The 27,060-nt window shown below is 33.0% G+C and overlaps 3 protein-coding genes and 2 pseudogenes across 4 annotated transcripts; all 5 read left to right on the forward strand.

Annotated features, from left to right (window-relative positions):
* The first annotated feature begins 172 nt into the window (after positions 1-172).
* Positions 173-4,724, forward strand: LOC110684328 (fructan 6-exohydrolase-like). The gene is made up of 7 exons (XM_021860771.1): positions 173-351; positions 995-1,003; positions 2,594-3,456; positions 3,537-3,695; positions 3,825-4,066; positions 4,189-4,279; positions 4,381-4,724. The coding sequence occupies exons 1-7, from the start codon at positions 222-224 to the stop codon at positions 4,558-4,560; spliced, it is 1,674 nt and encodes a 557-aa protein (XP_021716463.1). The 5' UTR covers positions 173-221; the 3' UTR covers positions 4,561-4,724.
* Positions 4,725-7,019: 2,295 nt separating this feature from the next.
* On the forward strand, positions 7,020-9,843 carry LOC110683970 (beta-fructofuranosidase, cell wall isozyme-like). The gene is made up of 7 exons (XM_021860366.1): positions 7,020-7,245; positions 7,389-7,397; positions 7,564-8,432; positions 8,521-8,679; positions 8,905-9,149; positions 9,291-9,381; positions 9,462-9,843. The coding sequence occupies exons 1-7, from the start codon at positions 7,053-7,055 to the stop codon at positions 9,639-9,641; spliced, it is 1,746 nt and encodes a 581-aa protein (XP_021716058.1). The 5' UTR covers positions 7,020-7,052; the 3' UTR covers positions 9,642-9,843.
* Positions 9,844-10,552: 709 nt separating this feature from the next.
* On the forward strand, positions 10,553-17,314 carry LOC110684494 (annotated as a pseudogene).
* Positions 17,315-18,489: 1,175 nt separating this feature from the next.
* LOC110684329 lies at positions 18,490-22,423 on the forward strand (annotated as a pseudogene).
* A 721-nt stretch (positions 22,424-23,144) lies between these two features.
* LOC110684330 (fructan 6-exohydrolase-like) lies at positions 23,145-26,531 on the forward strand. Of its 2 annotated transcripts, XM_021860773.1 has the most exons (9): positions 23,146-23,453; positions 23,540-23,609; positions 23,777-23,785; positions 23,893-24,495; positions 24,697-24,764; positions 24,869-25,030; positions 25,435-25,673; positions 25,971-26,055; positions 26,150-26,531. In XM_021860773.1, the coding sequence occupies exons 1-9, from the start codon at positions 23,361-23,363 to the stop codon at positions 26,375-26,377; spliced, it is 1,557 nt and encodes a 518-aa protein (XP_021716465.1). In that variant the 5' UTR covers positions 23,146-23,360; the 3' UTR covers positions 26,378-26,531. The 2 variants fall into 2 exon arrangements, with proteins under 2 accessions (XP_021716464.1, XP_021716465.1); XM_021860772.1 differs by having other exon boundaries at positions 23,145-23,453; positions 23,893-24,764.
* The last annotated feature ends 529 nt before the right edge of the window (positions 26,532-27,060 follow it).

Raw genomic sequence — 27,060 nt, forward strand, 5'->3', positions numbered from 1 at the left:
AAGAGCTGTCCATCTTCTACATTTTATTTTATTTAGTTGTTAAAGGATACGCTCAACTTCAATTTTGATTTTCTGGTTAGGTGTATGGGTCCCTAAATCCATAATCTAAACAATTAATTGACCAGTTCTTCTCATCTCTTTTCTTTAATATACACTATAAGTAACCCTAAGCTATATCATTCAAACATGTACATTGCTCAAAATCGATCATCGTGATAAGCATGAAATCGATTTTGTTGCTTATTTCTCTCTTCCTTGGTTATGGTGATGTTGAACTTCATGCCTCCCTTCATTCCGATGATCCATATAGAACCGCTTACCATTTCCAACCTCTTAAAAATTGGATTAATGGTACGTTTTAATTAATCAATATATATATATTTTTTAACCTGAAATGTTAATACTACCTCCGTTAACTATTATTTGCAACAAAGGGGTATTATTTGTGAGATATAAAATATTCCTTTGTTGCAAATAATAGTTAACGGAGGTAGTATAGAGTTCGTATTGTGATCATTATATGCCTTTTTAATAAGTGTGTGATGCTAATTGCTAATTAAGTTGATTAAGTTAATTAGACAAATGCTTTGTTAATATGATACTGAGTACAAGTATATTATGCCATTAATTCCTAATTATTATTGTGTTGACTTTAACATGTGACCAACTATACACATACTGGCTTGGGCTAGATTAACTCCTAATATTGTGTTGAATTTACACATTCCTAGTTATTTATTAGACTCTATTTTGAGTCTCATTCTATGTTGTTGGGTAAGCTACCCTTGCTTATTTGCATCGTATGAATATGCATGGTCGCATGGACGTCAATCGTTTATCACAGTGAATTTGTGATGTATATTACTAAGTTACCTTATTTATTTTTTGCCAATATTTGTGAATCTTCTTGTTTGTTATTACTCTTGAATCTTGATCTAATGCAACTTTTCACCTTTGGTTATGTGATGGTGGATTGCGCTAATTGATATTCAAGATCCCAATGGTTAGTGTTTCTTTCTCAAATATTTCCCAAGCTAAAGTCAACTCTAACATATGCCCAATTTACTTATACAAGTATTACTATTTTTAATTAATTTAGTTGAAGTATATAGTACGTTAATTAGTATATTTTTGGTATTGCATCCATAGAATGATTGAAAGAATGATGAGACGTGTATAATTTAAATGAACATTAAAGTATAATAATTTGGGTTAATGCAACAAATAAATACTCAGCTTTATTGAGTTCAATCAGTTCATCCATCTTTTTTTTTTAATACTTCAAAGCTATATACGAAGTCTTGAAAATTTGTCATAGTTTCAAAAATAGCTTAGTTACGAAATATTTATAACTTTATACTAAAGGCAAGTTTTGAGATGACACACGTCATCTTCTAATTTAAAAATTTTCCGCCTAAATGTTATTTATTTTATTATTTTTTATCATCTTTGCCAAATGTTAACTTTTATATGTATTTGACATTAAACTTCTTCCATATATATTCTACCAATATATATTTTCATATCTTTCTTACCATTTTTATTGGGTAGTAATTTTCTATATGACTTTTTTTTAGGAAATTTTCTGTAAGACTTAATTTTTTTTTTTTAATTTTATTTTTATTTTTTTAATTTTTTAAATAAAGTTGTAAGAATCTATACTTTTGTAAATATAATACAAATATGCAATCCTAATAATTACTCAAATTATATATTTATACATAACTATGTATTTTTTTTTGTTTAATATTATAGGAATATTAGATAAAAAAAATACCCATTGAATATAATCATAACAATAGTACTAAAAAAACAAAATTAAATTCTCAACCATTCACTAAAAATGAAACAAGTAATTAGTTAAATTACTCATTTGCCTATCAAAGTGTGGGACTAAAAGTCGCATGAGTATTAACCTTGATTTTATTGTTATAATGTATTGTATATAAAGAAGTTATTTTTTCTGTAGTAATAATTAAACGTTGTAATTCGTAATAAATTTTTGTAAAACCGTGCATTGCACGGAATTTGTACTAGTACTATAACAAAGCTCAAGTTTTAATTTTCTTATATGTCCTTACAGCCTTACTTAAAAAAAATATTAATAAAATATAATGAAAAATAAATAAATCTTGTTCCTTAATTTTTCATTTCTTATCAGCTAGCTCTAGGGTTGTTGTCCAAAACCAAAATGGACTGGATCGAATTAGGCCAAACCAAAGACCAAAAAATCAAAAATACAAAATTTAGACCTATATGATTGGACCTATTAGTTATGCAAGGATCAAAACCATGATAATTTCTCCAACATATTGATGAGAAAATTAATCATTTAAAAATATTTATACAAATATAATTTGATCCAATATACTAATTTTAAACAAACTTGGATCATACCATATACAAAAACCTTAAAATTATATATCTACTCGTAGATAAAAGTAAAACCATTTATCAAATAAAGACTAGATGTCTAGATATTTTTTTTTTGAGAACAGATGTCTAGATTTGTATGGGATTAAAGAATATATATAGTTTAAAATCATTTACTATATATTTTGTCCCATATAACTTAAACCATTTTTTTTTACAGGACCAATGATATACAAAGGAATTTATCATCTATTTTACCAATACAACCCTGATGGTGTGGTATGGGCTCCACCAGTATGGGCCCACTCAACATCGACCGATCTAGTGAACTGGACCCCACAACCTATAGCCATTGAACCCCAAATGGAAGCCAACATCAATGGAAGTTGGTCAGGGTCAGCCACAATACTCCCAGGAAATAGACCTGCAATGCTTTTCACTGGGCTTAACTCTAAATATGAACAAGTTCAAGATTTGGCCTTCCCTAAAGATTTATCAGACCCATATCTCAAAGAATGGGCTTTGATAGCCCAAAACCCCGTAATGTTCCCTTCACCTGAAAATAATATTAATGCCAGCTCATTTCGGGACCCAACAACGGCTTGGATACTATCGGATGGAATATGGAGAGTGCTTGTTGGAAGCAAGACTGGGACAACTGGAACCTCCTTACTATTTAAAAGTAAGGATTTTGTTAATTGGGTTCAAACTAAAAGCCCACTATATTCTTATAAACTTAGTGGCATGTGGGAATGTCCTGATTTTTTTCCCGTTTACATAAATGGTAAACAAAATGGTGTTGATACTTCCGTAATTGGTCCTCATGTTAAGCACGTACTTAAAAATAGTTTGGATGATACTAAGCATGATATATATACGATTGGAACTTATAAGCCTAAGAAGGATGCTTATGTTCCCGATGTTGGTTTTATGAATGATTCGAGTTTAAGGTATGATTATGGTAAATATTACGCGTCTAAGACATTTTTTGATGACACAACTGAGAGGAGGATTTTACTCGGGTGGGCAAATGAGTCCTCAAGCGTGGCAGATGACATGAAAAAAGGATGGTCCGGCATTCATGTAAGTTTATTTTCGTTTCTACTTTTTGTTCTCTATATAGTATGATTACGTAAAATAATTCAATTTAAGTATTAATGTAGACAATTCCTAGAAGAATTTCGCTTGATAAACACGGGAAGCAGTTGATCCAATGGCCAATTTCCGAAATTGAAGCCTTGAGAGGAAAACCAACCCGTAAACCTGCCCAAGTGATTAAAGGAGGATCACTCGTAGAAATTTCTGGTGTAACTGCTGCTCAAGTAATTATATACTCCGTACTTCATATATTATTATTCGCATTCAATTAATAGTAAAAAAAAAAAAAAATTTCGTAGTGACCAGGCCATTTATAACATATTTGGTTGATTTTCGTGTGTTCATATTTGTAGGCAGACGTAGAAATATCATTTGGAATTCATGAGTTGAAGAATATAGAGAAATTTGATGCAAGTTGGACCGACCCACAATTGCTTTGTAGTCAAAAAGGGGCCTCGGTTAGTGGTGGGCTTGGCCCATTCGGGTTACTGACTTTGGCTTCAAAGGGCCTGGAAGAGTATACTGCTGTCTTTTTCAGAATTTTCAAAGCCCATGACAATAAATTTGTGGTCCTTATGTGTAGTGATCAAAGCAGGTGACTATAGACTAATTAAATTTATTGATCAACTGTATATGCATTGATGTTATATTTAGGGTATAATCACTATAATTGGTTCAAGATTAATTATTATTTGTTTATTTATTGTAATTTTGTAGGTCTTCTTTGAATCCAACTCCAGATAAAACAACTTATGGAACTTTTATGGATGTAGATCCTATCCACGAAGGATTGTCCTTGAGAATTTTGGTAAAGCTAGCGTATTTTGCTTTTATCTTTGATGGTCTAATTGTTACATTCGTGCCTTTAAGGTAATTTTTTTTTCTTTTTTTTGTTGTTGTTGGTGACAGATTGATCACTCTGTAGTAGAAAGCTTTGGAGGAAACGGAAAGAATGTTATTACATCCAGGGTGTATCCAACTTTGGCTATACATCACGCTGCCTATTTGTATGCCTTCAATTATGGGTCGGAGAGTGTTAGAATAACTTCCTTGACTGCTTGGTCTATGAAGAAAGCTAACATTGCTTAGCGTTTTCAATTACCCAAATACTCGAATAATGTTCGTTTGATAATTCAAGCTAAGATACGTACATGTGTGACTGTGTGAGTGACTTGCAAATGGAGAAGTTGAAATAGAAATACTCTTGCTAACCATTGGAGCACAACATATAAACGATTCATCTTATATTTTAATCATTTCATTCCAAATATTTGAGATTTTATTGGATTTGTTTCATAGATTATTTTCACAATATATATTTAATTGTTACATACTATTTATTATAAAATATAGATAATAAGTCAAAACCGTTCTAAATGCAATTCAATAAGAATATCTTTGAATTCTTCTCTAGTATTCTCCCTAACTTGTAAGGAAATTTATATGAAAGGTAAAATACTCTAGTTGAACCGTCCCTCAATTCCCCTTCATTCCTTCTAAGATTAGTAATTAGTAATATATACAATGTACAAAGCCATCACAAAGCATATATGTAGTTAGCCTAACATATTATCTAGGAGAATAATTAGACTACTACTCCGTATCTATGAGATAGAATAGTTGACTGAATATTTACTCACATAATGTTAGCTAACTAAGGAAAATATTCCAACTTCCTAATGTACAAAAATTCATATACGTACTATACAAAAGAAATATGTAAAACAAGTACTATAACAAACGATTATATTCTGTCATATGACATGTAATTCACTACAAGAAAATAACCTTTTCGTAGCGATTATTTTAACCTTTAGTATCGATTGTAATTGCAATAAAAAACTTTCCCAACGAATGGTCATTCGATACAATATCCCTTGTTGCCTTAGCCTTTAGTAGTGGTTTTCAATATCGCTGGGGTTGGCCTCAATAATCGATACGAAAAACTACATCCAATCGTGGTGATTATTGTAGCGATTACAATCGCTATAAATGTTTAACTCATTTTCTTCAAAGGAAAAAAAACATGTGTATGATCTTTACAAGATTGGAACATGCAACCTCAAACTCTTATATTAAATGTTTCACCAATAAGCTATGACATATTTTATGTATTCTTTGTCAAACAATATTTATATATCTAGTGTTGAAAAGGCTTTTCGTATCAATTTTTAGGATTTAGTGGCGATTGTAAATGTTACAATTTCTCAAAATTATATAAATGTGTAAAAATAGTGTTGATATGTATTATTAAGTTTTCCGTATCGATTTTATATGGGAAAACCATGGCGATTGTAAAAATGATACAACATCCTTAATTATTTCATAAACATACTTGCATATTGTAGCGAATGTACAATCGCTACGAAATAATCGCTACGAAAAGAGATTTTTCTTGTAGTGATTTGTATTTAAACCTTACGCAATTGGCTAAAGAATAAAATATTACAAAGATAATTGGTGTTTAACGTGTTATTGAGTTATAGTTCAGGAATCACAAAAACTTACGTATTAATAATTCTCCCATATATTTTATCAAATTTTAATTGATTATCATTTTGGTCGTCACTTTTCCATTGACAAATGTTCCACAAAAGAAACTATTTATTAAAATACTAATGTAACAAGTAACAACTATTTAATAACTATAGATCGAGCCGCCACTCCCTCCTTCTCTCTTCCTTGACTCTCTAAGGTTCACAAAAATCTGTATAACGTGGCTATTTTGCCAAACCTTTATCTCTTATGATCATATGAATTATTATACAATAATACAATGATTACAATTCATCGATAGAACTATTTGTTAAAATAGGGTATAAAAACAACTATATATATGAAAGTTGACGTGAAAAATGGTCAAAAGATAGATATACAATGATTGGAGCATTGTTAAATGAATTTTATTTGTTTAAGTTTATTATTATCGATTATGTATCTGTTATGAAGTAGATTATTATTTGAATTACTTTTAATTTGTACATGTCGTGATGGCGAATTAGATGGATATACTAGCCCATATTGCCTAATCCAAAAATATTATTTGAACGATGGGTGGTGGTGGATTTAATTAATTGATCTACTAACTTGTTATAATATTTAATTATTTACTATATGTCGTATTGCGATCGTATTCGTATACACTAGCTTGCCAAAAAGCCCAATATATATGTTCTAGCTTGTCAAATTCCAACCATGTAATTAATTACAACTCTTGTGTATTATTTTAAAACAAGTTGATCACAAGGATCAACTACATGCACTAGCTTGTTAAATTGTACAATCAAATTAAACCAGTTGATTTTCCATTCAATTCCATACTTCACGTACCCTCCAAATTAAAAGAAGGGCGATACCATACATGCACACGCATGCAATAATGTATTTTGAATTTGACCTTATATTATTGGAAGTAGTATTTATACAAGTAAGTATGGTGTTTCAAAAATGATAAATCCCAACAATTAATTAATTAATTAAATATGAGTCATCATCTCTTTTCCCCTATATATACCCTAGAAAATGAATACAATTTTGCAACCCTAAACCATAATTAATCATCTCCTTAATTTCCTACACATATGGCTTTGTTTTACTCAACAAAGCTAGTGTATTCTCTTCTTCTTGCTTCTCTAACTCTCGGCTATGGTGTAATCGAGCTCCAAGCCTCCCGCCATGTACAAAATGTTGCAACTTATAATCAATCTCTTTTATCTGACGATCAACCATACCGAACTGCCTACCATTTTCAACCCCTTAAGAATTGGATGAATGGTACGTTTTACTACAACTATATTATGCTTTGCATATTATACGTACTTTGGTATATTATGAAGCTAATTTTGTGAAAAATTGTTCTTCTCTTTGGTTACGTGATGATGAAATGTGCTAATCCATGCAATTTGGAAATGATGTAGATCCGTGTGGTTAGTTTTCCTTACCCTTGAAGAGTATATAATTACTGTTGAATTGTCCTAAATTCATCACTAGCAACTTAGCAAGCAGTTGATAATAACAACTTATATCACAATATTAACATGCAAACTACGAGTATTTGATAAGTGACATAATAAATTTAAAAATTTCTTTCAGGACCGATGATATACAGAGGAATTTATCACCTATTTTACCAATACAATCCAATTGGTGATGGATCACCCGATGGTCCTCGTGTATGGGGCCACTCAACATCATTGGATATGGTCAATTGGACTCCACAACCCCTAACCTTGCAACCACAAATGGTATCGAATATGAATGGGAGTTACACTGGGTCGATCACTATACTTCAGGGATATAAACCAGCCATTCTCTTTACCGGAATCACCCCTAAAAATGAACAAGTCCAAGATTTAGCCTTACCCAAAGATTTATCCGACCCATTTCTTAAAGAATGGGTTTTGGTGCCTCAAAATCCATTAATGTATCCTACCCTAGAAAATAATATAAATGCCAGTTCATTTAGGGACCCGACAACTGCTTGGATGTTGCCAGATGGAAATTGGAGAGTGGTTATTGGGAGTAAAATAGACCGTCTTGGTTTAGCTTTATTATTTAAAAGTAGGGATTTTATTAATTGGGTACAAGTCGACCACCCTTTATATTCATATGATCAAACTGGTATGTGGGAATGTCCTGATTTTTTTCCTGTTTATAGAAGTGGGTTACCAATTGGTGTTGATACCTCGGCTATTGGTCCTATTGTTAAACATGTGCTTAAGATTAGTTTAGATGATACTAAGCATGATGTATACACAATTGGTACGTATGATACTATGAGAGATGCATATGTTCCTGACGTGGGTTTTGAAAACGATTCGAGTTTAAGGTATGATTATGGTAAATATTACGCTGCAAAAACATTTTATGATAGTTCTAAGATGCAGAGGATACTGCTTAGTTGGGTTAACGAGTCATCGAGCTTGGAAGATGACATTAAAAAGGGATGGTCTGGAATTCATGTAAGATTATTTTGCCTTCTAGATAAAATATGATATTAAAAAAATGGTGTTATATATGTGTTTAATTAATTTCCCAATTATAATGCAGGCTATTCCTAGAAGAGTTTGGCTTGACACATCAAAAAAGCAATTGATTCAATGGCCAATTTCAGAAATTGAACTCTTGAGAGTTAACCCTGTCATATTACCCACCCAAGTGCTTAAAGGAGGATCAACCATAGAAATTCTGGGGATTACTGCTGCACAAGTAAAAATTTTACATTTGCGCATCTATAAATATTTGTGTATTTTTATTCTCTTCGTCTGTAGTCTATTGCAGTAATTTTATTTTTATTGATTAAAACTAATTTTTCTAATGACAATTTATTTTAATAATTAGTCCTCCTTTACAATCTATTAGTAGTATAATTAATTTACGTTCATATTATTGTGGTAAATGTGTAATTGGACTAATGTTTAAGGACATTTACAGGCAGATGTAGAATTATTGTTTCGAATTAGAGACGTATCAATCGTTGAGAGGTTTGATGCAAGTTGGACCAACCCACAATTACTTTGCAGCCAAAAGGGGGCCTCAGTAAGTGGTGGGCTCGGCCCATTTGGGCTACTCACTTTGGCTTCTAAGGGCCTCGAAGAGTATACTGCTGTTTTCTTCAGGATTTTTAAAGATTATGACAATAATAGATTTGTTGTTCTAATGTGCAGTGACCAAAGCAGGTAATTTGTGGATTTAATCATAATTTTTTTAAGGAAGTTTTTTATTCAAAGTTGATTATGTAGGAATAAAGTCATGGATGTAAATAATTCGTTTTCATTTTTAATTAACACATACTCGTATTTCTTATTATAAATTTGCAGATCTTCTTTAAATCCAACACCAGATAAAACAACATATGGAACTTTTGTGAACGTCGATCCCACTTTTGATGGGTTACGTTTAAGGACTTTGGTAAGAAAGCTTTACAAATTTGCATAATAACATTACCAATTAGTCATTACGTGCTTAACAAGATTTCGTGTTTGTGGCAGATTGATCACTCTATTGTGGAGAGCTTTGCGAGCAAAGGGAAAAATGTGATAACGGCAAGGGTTTATCCCACATTGGCAATATATGATAAGGCTCATTTGTATGCCTTCAACTATGGCAATGGCAGCGTTGATATCACTTGGTTGACTGCTTGGTCTATGAGAAAAGCTAATATTGCTTAATTAGAACAACTTGAAATCAAACCACTGCGCTCTGCTCGATCCTCAACATAAATTACTATCTTACTCTTATTGTGTACGTTTACCTTAAAAAACAATCGTTTATATTATACTATAGTAATATACTCAATATGAGTTGTATTGAAACTTTGTAACAAATATACTTTGAGAAATGAGAATATATAGTTTGAAAAAAAAAGTTGATAGCTTATGTAATCATTTTAATAACATTTTAATTTAATTTATACTTCACATATTGCTTATTATTTGCTTCTATGTTACAATAGGAGATTAATTGGATTGAAATTTCTTGTAAAACCACATGCTCTTCAATTCATTAATGTTCAAAACATAACTCAAACAAAAATTAAACAAAATCAAGAAGTAAATTTAATTATGTTCAAAACACAACAACATTATCCAATAATGGAGTTAGCTATAGTCGTCGAATCATGATCCTCTCCCTTCGTTCTCATTGAAATTGCTAACCGCGTACTCTTAGATAGATGTTACTTCATATATAGTTGATTAGATTAGTTGTGACTTTGTCCTAGAAGTCTAGAACACGGTAATATATAACACGCGATGTGGACTCGATCTTTAGTTTCATAACTCATTAATTCTTCATCCCAAGTGTACAATTTTAATTGCTGAATTTTTTCAAAATGATGAATTGGTCACCCCTCACCAATGCACCATCTTATGAGCTTGATGTCCACTTTATCATAAATTTCTGGCCCAAATTCATTTCTATTCATAATGATTGACTTTATGCACGCTAAGTCAACCTTCAAGAATTGAAGATCGAACCTTCTCTTTGTTTCTATTAATAGCCAATAATAAACTAACAATATTGCTAGTTAAGTTAAAGTTCGTTTTCTTAACCCACTAAGCTTACACGATAGAGTACATCAATGATCTTGTGGCTTATTTCTCTCCTCCTTGGCTATGGCGTGTTCGAGCTTCAAGCTATCTCTCCGCCTAATAATAATCAACCTTATCGAACTGGATTTCATTTTCAGCCCCTTAAGAATTACATGAATGGTACGTACATTATACAATTGCACACTAGTATCCGTATTTAAATTTATATGTATATTTTTTGGATGAATTAAGAAATAATACTTCATATCTAATTATCTATATGCTATATATGGTGCAATGTGTTCTAATGGACGGACATTGGAAAATGCAAGCAGATCCTAATGGTTAGTTGTATTTTATTTCATGTTCATTTGTTATTTATACTTTTCAAGTCAAGGTACGTAATAAGTCCTATATGATTTATTATCTCTTATAGGACTAATGTATTACAAAGGACTGTATCACTTGTTTTATCAATACAACCCCGTCGGCAATGGCTCATCCAACGGACACTACTAGAAAATGGCTTAATACCGACGGATTTTTTACGACGGACCTATTTTTCCGTCGCAAACTTTAATTTCAGCGACGGAATTAAGTGTGTTGCTAAAATGCGTCGGAAAATGTGAATTGCGACGGAAATTCCCTCGCAAAATTTACGACGGAATTTATTTCTGTCGGAAAATTAATTTTGCGACCGAAAATTCCGTAGCAAAATTTATTGCGACGGAATTTTCCGTCGGAAAATAATTACCGACGAAATAAATTCCGTCGCAAATACTTGAACTAGAAATCAAATTTCAAACCAGAAAGAACCAGGGAAAAAACACGGGGGAAGAGAGAGAAAGAAAGAAAGAAAGAAAGAAAGGGAGAAAGAGAGAGAAAGAAAGAGAAAGAGAAGAAGACGCGCCTCCGCCTGACCGTCGCCGTCGCCTCAGCCTGAGCGCGCCTCCGCCTGACCACCGGATCCCGCTGCCGCCGTTCTCCCCGACGGTAACCTCCGGTGTTAGGTTTTTGTTTTTTTTTTTAAATTCGCACTAACCACCGGGGCTTGTGAACAGCCACCACCGGCTTGTAGCAGCCGCCGTCACACCTACCCGGCCGGCGGCATTCCAAGAATTCCGGCTGCAGCGCCGGTGAGGTATTTTTATTATTTTTTTTTTATGTTTTAATTTTTTTTTTATTTAACCCTAACACCCCTTTTGTTTCAGGTGGCTCCACCGTTCCGCCTCCTACCAGAACCACCACCACCTTCATCCTCCCGCTGGTAAGAACTCTGAACATAATTTGACTTATTTTTTCATTTTTTTAAAATAAATATTGATATTTTACACCTTAATTAATGTTTAATTGTTAATATTTGTAGGATTTGTATCTTTGCCTTGCTTTGAATCTCAATAAAAAGTGCAGATCTATAGGTTCGTGACATTCTAATTTCTAAAATTGTTATTTTAGTTTATACTTGGAATGTTAGTGACTTAGATAAATGTTAGTTTGGTTTGATTTGGTTTATTATAATAAATAATAATGGTTGATATGTTAGTTAAGTTTAATTTGGTTTGGCATTTTTATAATAATGTAAGACATGACATGTAAATTTTGTTTGGTTTAGTATAATAATGTATGACATGATATGTTAGTTTAGGTTGATATTTTATTATAAAAATGTACCGCATGATATGTTAGTTTACATTGATTTAGTTTATTATAATAATGTATGTTAATTAGTTTAGTTTAATTTATTATTATTTAATAATGTATGTTAGTTTTGTTTAGTTTAATTTAATGCATGTTAGTTAATTTAGTAAAAAATATTTGTTTTATATAATTTTAAATGTAATGATTACTATATAATTGTTTATATCAATTTAATTATGATTATGATATATTTGGTTTACTTATAATGATTGTGTTATGTAATTTGCTTGGCATATTTTTAAATGAGCGTGTTATATTTACTTGATATATTTATGAATGAATCATTTGCATCATCATTTGCCTAGATACCCGTTCAAGGCATACTCATTAGGAGTATGTCTTGGATAGTCCCCGGTTGGGACTGTCCTTGGACGTTTATTCTCACTTAGGTGGTGAATGTATGCCTTGTTATTGATTCTAGGGAATATCCTGGCTAATCATTTCTCTACAATGTTCTCTGGGTACATATGACGGGTTATCTAATAGCCTACATCGTGTACTTGGAGAACATAAGGGAAATGCTGCCGGATTTTCCATAGAATTGATAACCTGGCATACATTCGCTAGTGAGATTAAATGTCCAAGGATGGGTTAGGTTGGAGTGATAAGGACCTTTGGACATCATGTACAATCTTATTATCATATTTTTAACATTTAGATGGTTAATGAATATTCAATACGCGTTGTGACTAATGTGATTATACATATTCATTAGTTTGTGTAGAAGTTGTAATCATGAAACGAACATAACGTAGCTGGATGTATGAAAGGAAGGTTGGGCATTCTATTAATCCGGAATTTGTGAAAGGGGTAGATGAATTCCTTAAATACGTGGAAGACCATCCGAGAGTAGCAACCCGAATGAAGTTAGGTGTCCATGTTTTAAATGTAAGAACAAACGACTTTGGGATGCGGAAACTGTTAAAATTCATTTGTACCGCAAGGGTTTCATACCTAATTACTATGAGTGGATATGAGGGAAAGTTATGTGGTCCTGTTCAATACAGATGGATGTATCCCTTCGAAAGGTAAATCAAAGTCCCCTTCACTTCCTCTTTCATTTTGAGGATATGGACCCAAAAACTTATAAATTTACTACTTTTATGTGATTTCAAGTCATAAACTCTTATAAATATGTAAATATGGGATGGTTTAAGAAAGAATGAGTTCAAAAGTTAAGAAATAAAGAAAATAGGCATGTAAGTACCCATTTTGGCTTGAAATGCCTTCATTTTGAGGATATGGACCCAAAAACTTATAAATTTGCTACTTTTATGTGATTTCAAGTCATAAACTCTTATAAATATGTAAATATGGGATGGTTTGAGAAATAATGAGTTTAAAAGTTAAGAAATAAAGAAAATAGGCATGTAAGTACCCATTTTGGCTTGAAATGGCTTCATTTTGAGGATATGAACCCAAAAACTTATAAATTTGCTACTTTTATGTGATTTCAAGTCTTCACTTATATGTTTATTTGCTTTACTTGTAACTTATGTTGTTGGGTAATTGTTTAAACTATATATTATTGTGTAATGTCTTTCTTGTAGGAGAACTACCAGAAGAATGTTGAAGAAGCCACCACTCAAGGGATTAAAAAGAGTCCTAATGAGTTGTTTTGGGAGAGCGTGGGTGGTCGCAACAAGAAGGGTTGAGTGAGGGGACTTGGCCAAAGTGCAGAGCTGTACTTTGGCAACCGGACGGGTCGAGGTTCTAGGTCTTCACAACAGTACACACCGTCTGTTGTTAGTCAGATGCAAGACCAGATGGACCATAGGGTGGAGGCTCTTCGTAGTGAGATACGCAATGAACTCCGGAGTGAAATACGAAGTGAACTTCGGAGTGAAATGGAAGTTGAGATGCAAGCTCAAATTCAAGCTGAAGTAGCCCAAATGGAAAGGAGAGCTGAGGAGAGGTGGAATGACTTCATCAGACGATTTGGCAACGACACCTGTTCCACCATTCAGCCTCAGCGACGAGACCCTAGGGATGACCCGGGTAGTGGAGGAGCAAGACATGGTACCCTTGCAGTTTTTTAGCCTAGCTTAGGTTTATGTAGTACGGACAAGTAGTTAATTAGAATTTATGTAGCATTTGATGATTTTCCCGCTTTTGTAGAATTACTATACATTATGTAGCTTTTAGATATGTTTAACTTCAGAATAGCTTTTGTGGAAATATATATATTTATATTTCCAAAATTGGTTTATGATTTTAATTTTCACAGGTATTAGGTGCAGGAACATAGGTTATTAATGCTGGACAACTAGAATTTTGGCTTTGTGAAATATATTATGCGACGGAAATAATTAATATTTAGTTTGTCGAAATTGATTTGCGACGGAAAAATGAAGAATATTCCGTTGCTGACACAATCCTTAATGACGGAAAATTCCCTCGCAAAAGTGAAAAGTTTGCGAGGGATTTAACTTCCGTCGCAATTAATATAATAGCGAGGGAATTTTCTGTCGTAGTTAATATTTTTGCAAGGGAATTTTCCGTCGCAATTAATATTTTAGCAAGGGAATTTTCCGTCGCAAATAATATTTCAGCAAGGGATTGTTCCGTCGCAAATAATATTTTAGCAAGGGAATTTTCCGTTGCAAATTACCGACGAAAACAATTCCGTCGCAAATATTGACCTTCAGCGAGGGATTTTTCCGTCGTAAGTTATTATTCAACGACGGATTTTTCCGTCATAAATCTGCGACGGATAATACTTGAAAGTCAGATTTTCTTGCGACGGATGTTATTCCGTCGGTATTTCCGTCGCAAAAGACATTTGCGACAGAATTTCCCTCGGAAATTCTTTTTTTTTTCCTACGAAACGTTTTGCGACGGACAGTTACAACGGAATTCCCTCGGAAATGCTATTTGCGACGGAATTTGGCCTTTTTGTAAGGGAAAATTTCCGTCGCTATTTAACCTTATTCTTGTAGTGGGACCCCGTGTGTGGGGCCACTCAACATCGACCAATCTCATTGACTGGACCCCACAACCCATAGCTCTCCAACCTTCATCTAGTGGAGAGAGCATGCATTCAGGATCAACCACTATTCGCCCGGGAAATAAACCAGCTATTATTTTTACTCTTCACACACCAAATCTAGAAGTCCAAGAAATAGCCGTGCCTAAAAACTTTTCAGACCCATACCTTAAGGAGTGGGTTGTAATACCCCAAAACCCAGTTATCATTCCTACCCAAGAAATTGACCCATTAAATTTTAGGGACCCAACAACGGCTTGGATACTGCCAGATAGCACATGGAGAGTGATTGTTGGTAGCGTAAGCAATAATCAAGGAATGGCCTTATTATATAAGAGTAACGATTTTATTCAATGGGTTAAGGTTAACCACTCTTTGTATTCGGAACAAAATAGTGAGATGTGGGAATGTCCTGATTTTTTCCCTGTTTATAAGAACGACAATCGAAACGAGTTCAATGCAAATGATGGAGCTAAGTATGTGCTAAAAGCGAGCTTAGCAGCTAATCAGCATGATGTTTATAGTATAGGAACATACGATCTTAAAAATGACCAATTTGTTCCCGATCAAGGGTTTGTTAATGACTCGAGTTTAAGGTATGATTATGGAAAATTTTATGCTTCAAAAACATTTTATGATGCTGCTAAGAAGAGAAGAATTTTATTTGCTTGGATTATGTAATGCATCTCGGATGCAGATAGTGTTACTAATGGATGGGCCGGGATTCAGGTTAGCTCATTGAATTTTTTTTCTCCTAACATACATATTACATATTTTTCAACAATATTATAATGCAATAAACGTTACTTTTTACATTATACTTCGAAGTACTCCCAGTTAATCAGTTTGTTAAACAAAATTTGTTTATCAAATGACAAAATAGTATATAAAACAACATATATGTCCAGTCATCATGACATTTTTCGTAAATAAATCAACAACAGTGGAACCCAAATTTAATACAAAATTGTTGATTTATTTACAATTTTGTCATTTGATAAACAAATTTTGTTCATTAAATTAATTAACTGGTATTTTTTGTACTTTTTTTTTTATGTAAGAAAAAAAATGTCATTTGCTGTGTTATATTATGCCTAAGAATAAAACAATATTTGTGTAGGGGATTCCAAGAAGCATTTGGCTTGACAAATCTGGGAAACAATTGATATAATGGCCAGTTTCTGAACTCGAAATGCTAAGAGAAAAACCAGTAAGCTTACGAGACAAAGTAATCAGTGGAGGATCAATTATAGAAGTTTCTAACATCACTGCTGCACAGGTAAAAGTAAAGTAGGAGTACAGTGTTATTGGTTAATTAATAGTTAGTACACATTCTCGATGAATAAGATCGAGTTCGCTAATCAGTATTTTGCATGTATAATATGCAGGCAGATGTAGAGGTATTAATTAACTTCAGTGACTTGAAAAATGCTGAAAAATTCGAGTCAAATTGGACGAACAATCCACAGTTAGCTTGCAACCAGAATGGATTATCCAAGAACGGCGAGTTTGGGCCATTTGGGTTGCTGATTTTGGCTTCCGAGGGCTTGGAAGAGTACACTGCCGTCTACTTCAGAATTTTTTATGATAATAACAAGCATGTAATTCTTATGTGCAGTGACCAAACAAGGTAAAATTTTTACTTTGCCTAATATAAGCATTGAAATACAGTATGAAAGTAGTACATTTATACTCGTAGTAGTAAATATTATTGTAATCATAAATGTTGCACTAATTAGGATGATCTTCTCCGATGTTCTGTTTGTTATGCAGATCTTCTCTAAATACGAATCCTGAGAAAACATTGTATGGAGCTTTTATGGACGTAGATCCAACAAGTGAAGGGCTGGCCTTAAGGGTTTTGGTAAGTTGGTAACTACTTTTCTTTGTTGCTATTTTCTATCAACCCATAATAATAAGGTGTTGTTGACATATTTCTTTGTGACAGATTGATCACTCTGTGGTTGAAAGCTATGGAGGGAAGGGAAAGGCGGTAATCACAGCAAGGGTGTATCCCACGATAGCAATTGACGAGAATGCCCATTTATATGTCTTCAACAACGGGACTAATAGCATTCAATTCTCTAGATTGAGTACTTGGAGCATGAACAAGGCTCAACAATGCTAATAATTAATGTGTTTACTTTAATATAAGTTAAATAGATCTAGTGTTACAAGTTGTGTACTTAATTAGGGGAAATTCCCTGTTTCTTATGGTGAGAAACAAATTTTTGTGAATAAATCAACAACTTTTTCATTATTGTGGGCTCCACAATTGAATAAAGTTGAATAAAGTTGCTGGTTTATTTACGAAAATGTCATGTGAGAAACAAAATTTGTTTCTCACCATGAGAAAGTGGGGCATCCTCATATATCATTTACATTAATAACAATGTTAAGGTGTTACGGGTAGTCAGCCCACCGCGCCGCCAAAGATTCCAAAGCTCATATGGCAAGAAGGGACCTCAGAGGTTCCAGACTTCTTTCTTGTATCTGCAAAATCGTGAAGAATTTTTTTTTTTCTAAGTATCTAATGAACTAACTAACACACAAAAACGGAAAAAATCGGCAAGAAAAAGCACAAGAACGGCACCTGAAGAAAACCGAATTCGCCCCAACCTCGAATTCGGATTTTCGAAGGACGCGACCCCCAACCCACGGGGGGAGCACAACCGAGTGGTCCCCTTACTTTATTACCTTCCTAAAGTCTGGTAATAGATCGGGTACAATAGCACCATTAGCTCCACTTACTACGCGCTCGGAAGCCTAGCAAGCCTTCGCTGACTCATACCAAGATTGAATATCGTAAGTGACTGTTGAACACCGCTGAGAACACATAATCTCGAGGATTCTCAATTCTGACTCGGAATGACAAGACGGCGATTGTGTAGCCGATGATTTACCGACCCTTTCAGAACCAACTCACGAATCAACTAAAAGCCCCTCCGAGAACCACTATCTATTGCAAAGCGGGGGCTTTAGCTTAGGGATTGGGGTAATTCGAATTTGTTCCTTAATAGATCCGCCAGTGCCATCACGGATTTTTGTGATCGATTAGTAGCCGCATATGTTTCTAACTTACACAGCTACGCAAGTAAAGCAGTGTGTACTCTGTGGTATATTTTTGTGTGATCGATTAGTAGCTGCATATATTTCCAACTTACACAGCTACACAAGTAAAGCAGTGTGTACTCTGTGGTATATTGTTACTTAGATTGATACCTACTTTAATATCAAAGGACCCTAAATAATTACATTCTACCAAATACAATAGGAATTCCCCTAGGGCTTCCTATTTTATTATTTTTTATTTTTTTCTTACCTTTTAAAAAATAATTACATTCATTCTACCAAAACTGACACAATTTAATTTTGTATTCCTATCTTTTCTCTCCTTACATCCACTCCACTTCCCTCTAATTATTAAGTTGACCCAGCATGAAAGTCGTTCATAAATACATTTTTTTTTCCTTTTAGAATAGTACAAATTGGAGTATACATAAAGCAACCCAAGAACGCAACACCTTAATTTCCATCTAATCTAAGTCAATTTCTCTTAATCATTATTTCTCATTAATGGCTATTCCGATTAACAACAATGACAACAAACAGTTGACCAACTTAGCAGAAGATAATCAAGCGGATTATAATGTTGATGCTCTGTTTAATCACGATGATCCATTTAGGACTGCTTTTCACTTTCAACCAACACGATATTGGATGAACGGTATGCATTATTATTTCTCTTATTATTAGCATAATTATTCTATTTAATGAGCTATCTAATTTGTGTTAATTAATTACATGTTAATGCCCTTAATGGATGTGACTGGGTTGTTCGTTGCTGAAATTGGTGCTGAATGTTGGATTGGTTTTTGGGTTGACTTTGTGCAGATCCAAATGGTTAGTTTTTACTTTACCTCTCTAGCTTCATCTCCTTTTGTTTTATACTCCGTATTAGTTTCTTTTAACATCATGCAATTACATATTACGGAGTACCATTATTTTGTTGCGTATGTGATACGAAGTATATGGGTCTGTTCACATTTATTGAATTGAGCTGAAATGAATTGAACTGAACTTGATTAGAGCTGAACTGAACTGAACTGAATTTATTGGAGCTGAAATGAACTGAAATTAAGTATATGTAAACAAGTTGGTTAGGTTGATTGGTTAGGTTTGAATCATTTACAGATTAAATCATTGTATTTCTGAGACGACTGTACACAGTAATTTTTTTTCAGTTATTATAAATCGTTATAATATGCATGTTTTAGCTTACTCTTTTGTTTACATGTTATAGGACCCATGATTTACAAAGGAATATATCACTTCTTTTACCAATAATAAATGCTGAAGGTACATTTTGGAAACCAGAATTAGTTTGGGGACACTCTACATCTACTGATCTAATCAACTGGACAACACAACCAAATGCCCTTATTCCATCTGAGCCATACGATATCCGGGGATGTTGGTCGGGTTCCGTTACCATACTCCCCGGAGATAAACCGGCCATCCTATACACCAGTATCGACAGTCAACATTACCAAGTTCAAAACCTAGCCTTACCCAAAGATTTGTCTGACCCTTACCTTAAGGAGTGGGTTAAGGTACCTCAAAATCCAATAATAGTTGGCACACCCGACGTTGATCCCTTTAATCTTAGGGATCCAACCACTGCTTGGCTATTACCTGACGGTAAGTGGCGAACCATTATCGGTACGCAACAAGGGAGGAATGGATCAGCAGCTCTTTACACAAGTGAGGACTTTGTAACTTGGAGCATCGTCGATCATCCTTTACGTTCAGTTGTAGATTCCGGAATGTGGGAATGTCCTGATTTTTTCCCGGTCTATGTTGGAAAGTCAGTAGGTGCTGATACATCTGTTATTGGTGAAGATGTTAAACATGTTCTTAAGATAAGTTTGGTTGATGGTCAAAAAGAACTCTACACTATTGGAAGGTACGACATTGTTAACGACGTCTATATACCAGATGAGGGATCTATTGAAAGTGTTTCGGGTTTGATGTGTGACTACGGTAGATTTTTTGCTGCAAAGACATTCTTTGATAGTATGAATAATCGAAGAATATTATTCGGGTGGGTTAATGAATACTCAACCAAAGAAGATAACATTAAAAGGGAATGGGCTGGACTACAGGTATATATATTACTACCTCCGTTTTATATTATTTGCAACGATTATATATATTACTACCTCCGTTTCATATTATTTCAAACGATTAGACATTTTTCCTCTCTACTTTATGTTAAATTGTTGCAAATAATATGAAACAGATGTGGTATATAATTAATCACCCTACTAACCTTTTATTTGTCCTTCAATATCTAGTTCTTTATTTTTCAACATATTGATAATATATATCTTGTTCCTGTACTCAAGGGAATCCCAAGAACAATTTTGCTCGATGAATCTGGCAAACAATTGGTGCAATGGCCAGTCGCGGAAGTTGAAACACTACGACATGGTCAAGTAGACTTACCTTCGCAAGTAATTAGAGGAGGAGGAGTCATTGAAATAACAGGAATCACTAGCTCTCAGGTTAATATATACATTTTCCTACAGTTATGGTTTGATGCATCACAAATATTTTTAGTCTTTTCTTTGAAATAATTTATTAATTTATTTATTTCGGGTATCTTTTGATCATTTTAACATACTACCTCCGTTTCTTATTAATTACAATTTTTGGGTATTATTTGTGAGATATAAAATATTTCAAAGTTGCAACTAATACGAAACGGAGGTAGTACAGAAAATTACTAATGGTCATCAATCCCTTGGTTATTATTGTTAAAGGCAGATGTGGAAGTTTCATTCAAAATACCAGAATTAAAGGATGCTGAAGAAATGGACCCAACATGGACCAACCCAGAGGCATTGTGCCACGAAAAGGGAGTATCAGTTGAAGGACGAATTGGGCCATTTGGGCTGCTAACACTTGCTTCTGCTGGCTTAGAAGAATACACTGCAGTTTTCTTTAGAGTTTTCAAGGACCCAAATACTCCAAACAAATATGTGGTCTTAATGTGCAATGACAAAAGCAGGTTACCACCAAGTTTTTTAAGTGTTCTATTTTAATCGTCATATTAGCTGACATAAAATTTTGATCAATAATATTTTCACATTAAAACGATTCAAACAAACATAAATATCGGTTAAAAAAAAATGGTGTATGTCAATACTTTAATTTTGTTTGTACTTTGTAAAAGTTTAGTCCTCACTAATAAATAAAAATAATATATATATATATATTAAAAAAAAAAAAAAAGGAAAGAAGCATAAAAGGTTAATTGAAAGATAGAAACATTAATAAACTTAATCAATTCTAAGCTTGTGTTTGCAAATTAGCATTAATCATTAATTTCTATATGCTTTGTAATACTACCTTTGTTTTTCTGGTTGCAGGTCTTCTCTAAATCCAAATACTGAAAAACCCAGTTATGGAACGTTTATGGATGTGGATCCTACCAAAGATGAGTTATCCTTAAGGACTTTGGTAAGTTCAAATAAAGTTTTTATAAATAATAGTGTTAACACGTCACACCTTCCTTTTACATCTGGGTGCATCTAGAATTAGGTGCAATAAAGTTTGACTTTTTACTCATTTGGTGATTTTTGTTTATTTAAAATCATTTTCAAATGAGCAATAAATATCAAGTGAGCAATCAATTTTTTTTATGCACATAATTCTAGGTGCACTCGCCTCGGATGGAAGATTGAATACGTATTAACACAATTACAAAAATTTGTAAGAGTTTGCATTATCAATTATATTTATTAATATATTGTATGGGACAGATTGATCACTCCATAGTGGAGAGCTTTGGTGCTAAAGGGAAGAGTTGCATAACTGCAAGAGTTTATCCCACACTAGCAGTTAATGACAAAGCAAAGTTATATTTGTTCAACTATGGAACCGAAGATGTTTATATTACTAAATTGAGTGCTTGGAGTATGAGGAGGGCTGAAGTTAATCTTCCAATTGATAATTAATAACTAGGAAAACTAAGTAATGATTTGTGATTACTCATAATTTCTTTTATTTTATATTCAATTTGTTTGATAATTTGGAAGAATATGTGAATTCTATTTCCTATTTATCCTTTTATTGTATTTTGTAAGAGAGTTATATGGTTTTACTTTACTTTAAAGTAAGGGTTTTACATGTAACTAAATTTATTTTCGATCTATTAATTTAAATATAATAATATTGGGTTATTTTAGCTCATTAACAAATTTTATATGTAGTATTCTCTTTGTATGTTGGAATTGTATACAGGTTTAAGAGATTGTACACTAATTGAGAAGTTTTTGGCTTCTCATCAAGTTCTCTATGTAGTACGTAAGTAGGTTTTAAGTGATTGAATTTGTGGTTGAATATAGCTTCTTGCCTTCTCATAAAATTTGACTTACAAATCTCTAAAATTACTTATTAGTTATTACTATATTCTTTAATTTACAAAAGGGCCGGTCAAATTTATATCATGATCACTCCGTATATAATTTTGATGTGCATTTTATCAGATCATGTGGCTAATGAAGTCCGTGTTAACAAATTAGAAAATAAATAACTTTCAACAATATCCATAAAGCAATCAATTAAGGTAAAAATGATACAAAAGAAAAGAATATTACGGAGCACTTTAACTTCTAAGGCAAAAATAGATTGAGATATTCTAGTTCTTATTTTAAATTCGAAATTCAACAAAGCCGGAGATTTTTTAGGGATTTGCAAAGGACAAATGATGTAGATAAAGTTTGATACATGTTACAAAGTAATATTTTGAATACCAACTTAGGAGTTTAATGCTAAACATTATTGTACGACCATCAAATGCAACCTACCAAAAGCTCTCTCCAATATAAACAAGATGATTAAAAATTAATCAACAAGTATAATAGTGGTTAGTTAATATTATCTTTTTTTGTGTACAAATGGTTAATTTATTAATTATAATGCTATATAATCAAGTCATATTATAATATCCAAAATCATTGACATACAAACTAATTGGTGCATTTGAACATACCATACAGGATACAGTTTATCTATCTGTTCAATACAAAAAAAAAGTAAACACAACACCTACCTACCCTTTGAAGTTGAATCTAATCCAAATCAACATTATTGAATCTCTCTCAGCAATGGTCATTCCCATCAATGGGAGTTGGTTAGTGCTGAGTATTGCTCTTATGCTATCAAGCCATGGAATGATCATCACAGCTCAACATCAAGAGGTCCAAATTTCATGATTAGATTTTAGTATTTTTATCTGATTTTTTATTGTAATATAATTAAGTGTATTATTATTGATGATCAACAGGTTAATTATGATACTAATGATCCACATAGGACTGCTTATCACTTTCAACCACCTCAAAATTGGATGAATGGTATGTATGCTAATTTTTATTTTTTTTAGCTACCATCTCAACTTTTCATCATTTTTTTTTCCAAGTTACTATTTATTTTACTTTTTATGTCAACTTTTTTTAATGTATATGCTGCTGAAATATGGGGAAATGGTGCTGAAAATTGGATATGGATTTGATTTGTGCAGATCCCAATGGTTAGTTTCTTAACTACCTCTTTTCCAATCAAATCTCGTGTACATTATTATCCTTCGTGATTCTCTATACTATGCTAAACTTGACGGAGATTCATATTTTGTCATAGGACCCCTGGTTTACAAGGGAATATATCACTTATTTTACCAGTATAACCCCAATGGTGCATTTTGGCAACCTGATATAGTATGGGCACACTCTACATCGACTGATTTAATCAACTGGACACCACAACCAATTGCCCTTACGCCTTCGGAACCTTACGATATCAATGGTTGTTGGTCAGGGTCTACAACTATACTTCCTGGAGATATACCAGCAATCTTATACACAGGATTTAGCAACCAAAAATATGAAGTTCAAAATCTAGCCTTACCTAAAAATCTATCTGACCCTTACCTTAAGGAATGGACTAAGGTACCCCTAAATCCACTAATGGTTGTCACACCTAATAACAACCACAGCTTCAATGCTTCATCTATTAGAGATCCAACCACGGCGTGGCGGTTAGCGGATGGTAAATGGAGATTGATCATTGGTACTCATCAAGGAAAGCGTGGAATCGCGGTTCTTTACACTAGCAAGGACTTTGCAACTTGGAACTATGTTGAACGTTTTTTTCATTCAGCTGAAGATAACGGAATGTGGGAATGCCCTGATTTTTTCCCTGTTTATGTTGGAAAGTCATTAGGTGCTGATATATCTGTTATTGGTAAGGATGTCAAACATGTTTTCAAAGTAAGTTTATTTGATACTCAATATGAGTACTATACTATTGGAACGTATGACATTAATAAGGATATTTACGTGCCTAATGAGGGATCAATTGAAAGTGATTTGGGTTTGAGATATGATTATGGTAAATTTTACGCGTCAAAGTCTTTCTTTGATAGTATGACTGATCGTAGGATAGTGTTCGGATGGGTTAATGAATCTTTAACGCAAACAGAATTTATGATAAAGGGGTGGTTCGGAATACAGGTAATTTAATTATTGCACATTACAAACCATTTTTTAGTGTATGTATAGATTTGATTATATGTGCATGAATTTGATTAGTGAAATATTGTTGTTGTATATATAAGGCAATTCCAAGAACAATTGTGCTGGATCAATCTGGGAAGCAATTGGTGCAATGGCCAGTGAAAGAGGTTGAAACGCTACGAGAAAAAAATCATGTGGAATGGTTATCTCAAGTAATCAAAGGAGGATCACTTATTGAAATATCTGGCATCACAAGTTCTCAGGTTAATTCGCGCCTTACTTTTTTCTATAGAAAAGTACAATACTAGTTTAAGGATCTTGCTACAAAGATCAACTTGCACTTGAAATGACAATATGACATACGTAGTAGTTGGTAAATAATTAAGCCGTTAACACTTAACGTATAATGGTAATGAAAATGAATTTGTATATACAACTAATTGAAGTAATTAGCTTAGTATAAAAATAGTATATTCATTCATTCCAATAATAATGCTAAAAACGTTACAACAAAGACCTTGTATATATAAAGCACATAATTACCACCTAATCCACTATATATATACCTAACCTCTGTCCCAAGCTCTTTTTTAAGCCAATTGAGTGTACTAATTAGAAGAAGCTAATCAATTTTCTTTATTTTATTATTATTATTATATTGTTGAAGGCGGATGTAGAAATTTCATTCAAAGTACCAGATTTAACTTACGTTGAGGAATTAGACCAAACATGGACCAACCCACAAATATTGTGCAGCCTAAAGGGTACATCCATTGAAGGAGGACTTGGGCCTTTTGGGCTGCTAACACTTGCTTCTACGGGCTTAGAAGAATACACTGCGATCTTCTTCAGAATTTTCAAAGGCCCAAATAAATATGTTGTCTTAATGTGCAGCGATCCAAGCAGGTTAGTATTTTAGGTCTTTAAAAGCACTAGTTAACACTACCTTTGTTTCTTTTTAGTTGACACGTATTACTTTTTAGGAAGTTTTTTGTTTAGTTGACACGTTTCCTTTTGGGGTAAATTTTTTACCTTGCATTTACAAGCTACCCCACTTGTTTTTTCATTATCTCTCACACTCTTTCCTCTCCTTAATATATGTGCCTAAATCAAACGTGTCAACTAAATAGAAACGGAGAAAATACTACACTTTCTATGCCAAAATAAATAAATAAATAGTCACATATATTAATGATTTTACAGGTCTACTTTAAACCCAACAACCGATAAACTAAGTTTCGGGACTTTTGTGGATGTGGATCCTGAAGATCTTTCTTTAAGGACTTTGGTGAGCTTGAATTAGCCTTTAAAAATTAATTTTTATTTACACTTTTAATTATTTTGTAAAACAATAAGTGAATTTTTCCCCTAATATATGGCAGATTGATCATTCTATTGTGGAGAGCTTCGGTGCCAATGGAAAAAGTTGCATCACAACAAGAGTTTATCCCACATTGGCAATTAATGACAAAACAAAGTTGTATGCCTTCAATTATGGAACAGTGAATGTTAATATTACTAAATTAAATGCTTGGAGTATGAAGAAGGCCCAAATCAATCTCTCCAAGAACATGGAATATCACAATGAGGAGCATAAAGATGAATTATGAATTTTATGATAGATGATAGCTTCATTTTGTTTTGTGATTCTTATTCCTATAGTGGAGGAGCAATTGTTTGGTAATTTTTATTTTAATTTTTAAAAAAGTTTTTTATTAAATCTGTCTTGTGTTAATATGATCATAGACTTGAAATTTGGAATTAGATAAGCTTAATTTTATTTTATTTTTTAATATTATACATGTGATATATATATATATATATATATATAATCCAATCAACACTACACAAACTTGAAGTAGTCACAGTTGTACTCCAACCTAAAAAAATGTCAAGCTATACGATGACCTGGGGGGAGTATATGCATAATAAAGGATTAATGGTTAACAAGTATTGTACTCGTATATCCTCTAACATTCAAAAATCCACAAATCATGGCATCATGCCAATTGTCATGGTGGATTGGCAACATATGAGGTTCTCTAAAAGAAATAAAACAAATATTGAAGGGATGTTATCTTGGTAATGCAAATTATAACCAAAACTATTGAATTCACTATTAATAATTAAAATCACATACAATTAATCAAAATATTTCAAAATGACCAAAATAAATCCAATTGTACTAATACAAGTATACAACCCAATGTATGTATACGTATATTAACACAATAGACCCAAGTTGTCTTAGAAAAGCCATTCCTAAAAAAATTAAACAGGTAAGATAATGAAA

This window comes from Chenopodium quinoa, unplaced genomic scaffold, assembly GCF_001683475.1.
Source record: "Chenopodium quinoa cultivar QQ74 unplaced genomic scaffold, ASM168347v1, whole genome shotgun sequence".
Taxonomy (NCBI): domain Eukaryota; kingdom Viridiplantae; phylum Streptophyta; class Magnoliopsida; order Caryophyllales; family Amaranthaceae; genus Chenopodium; species Chenopodium quinoa.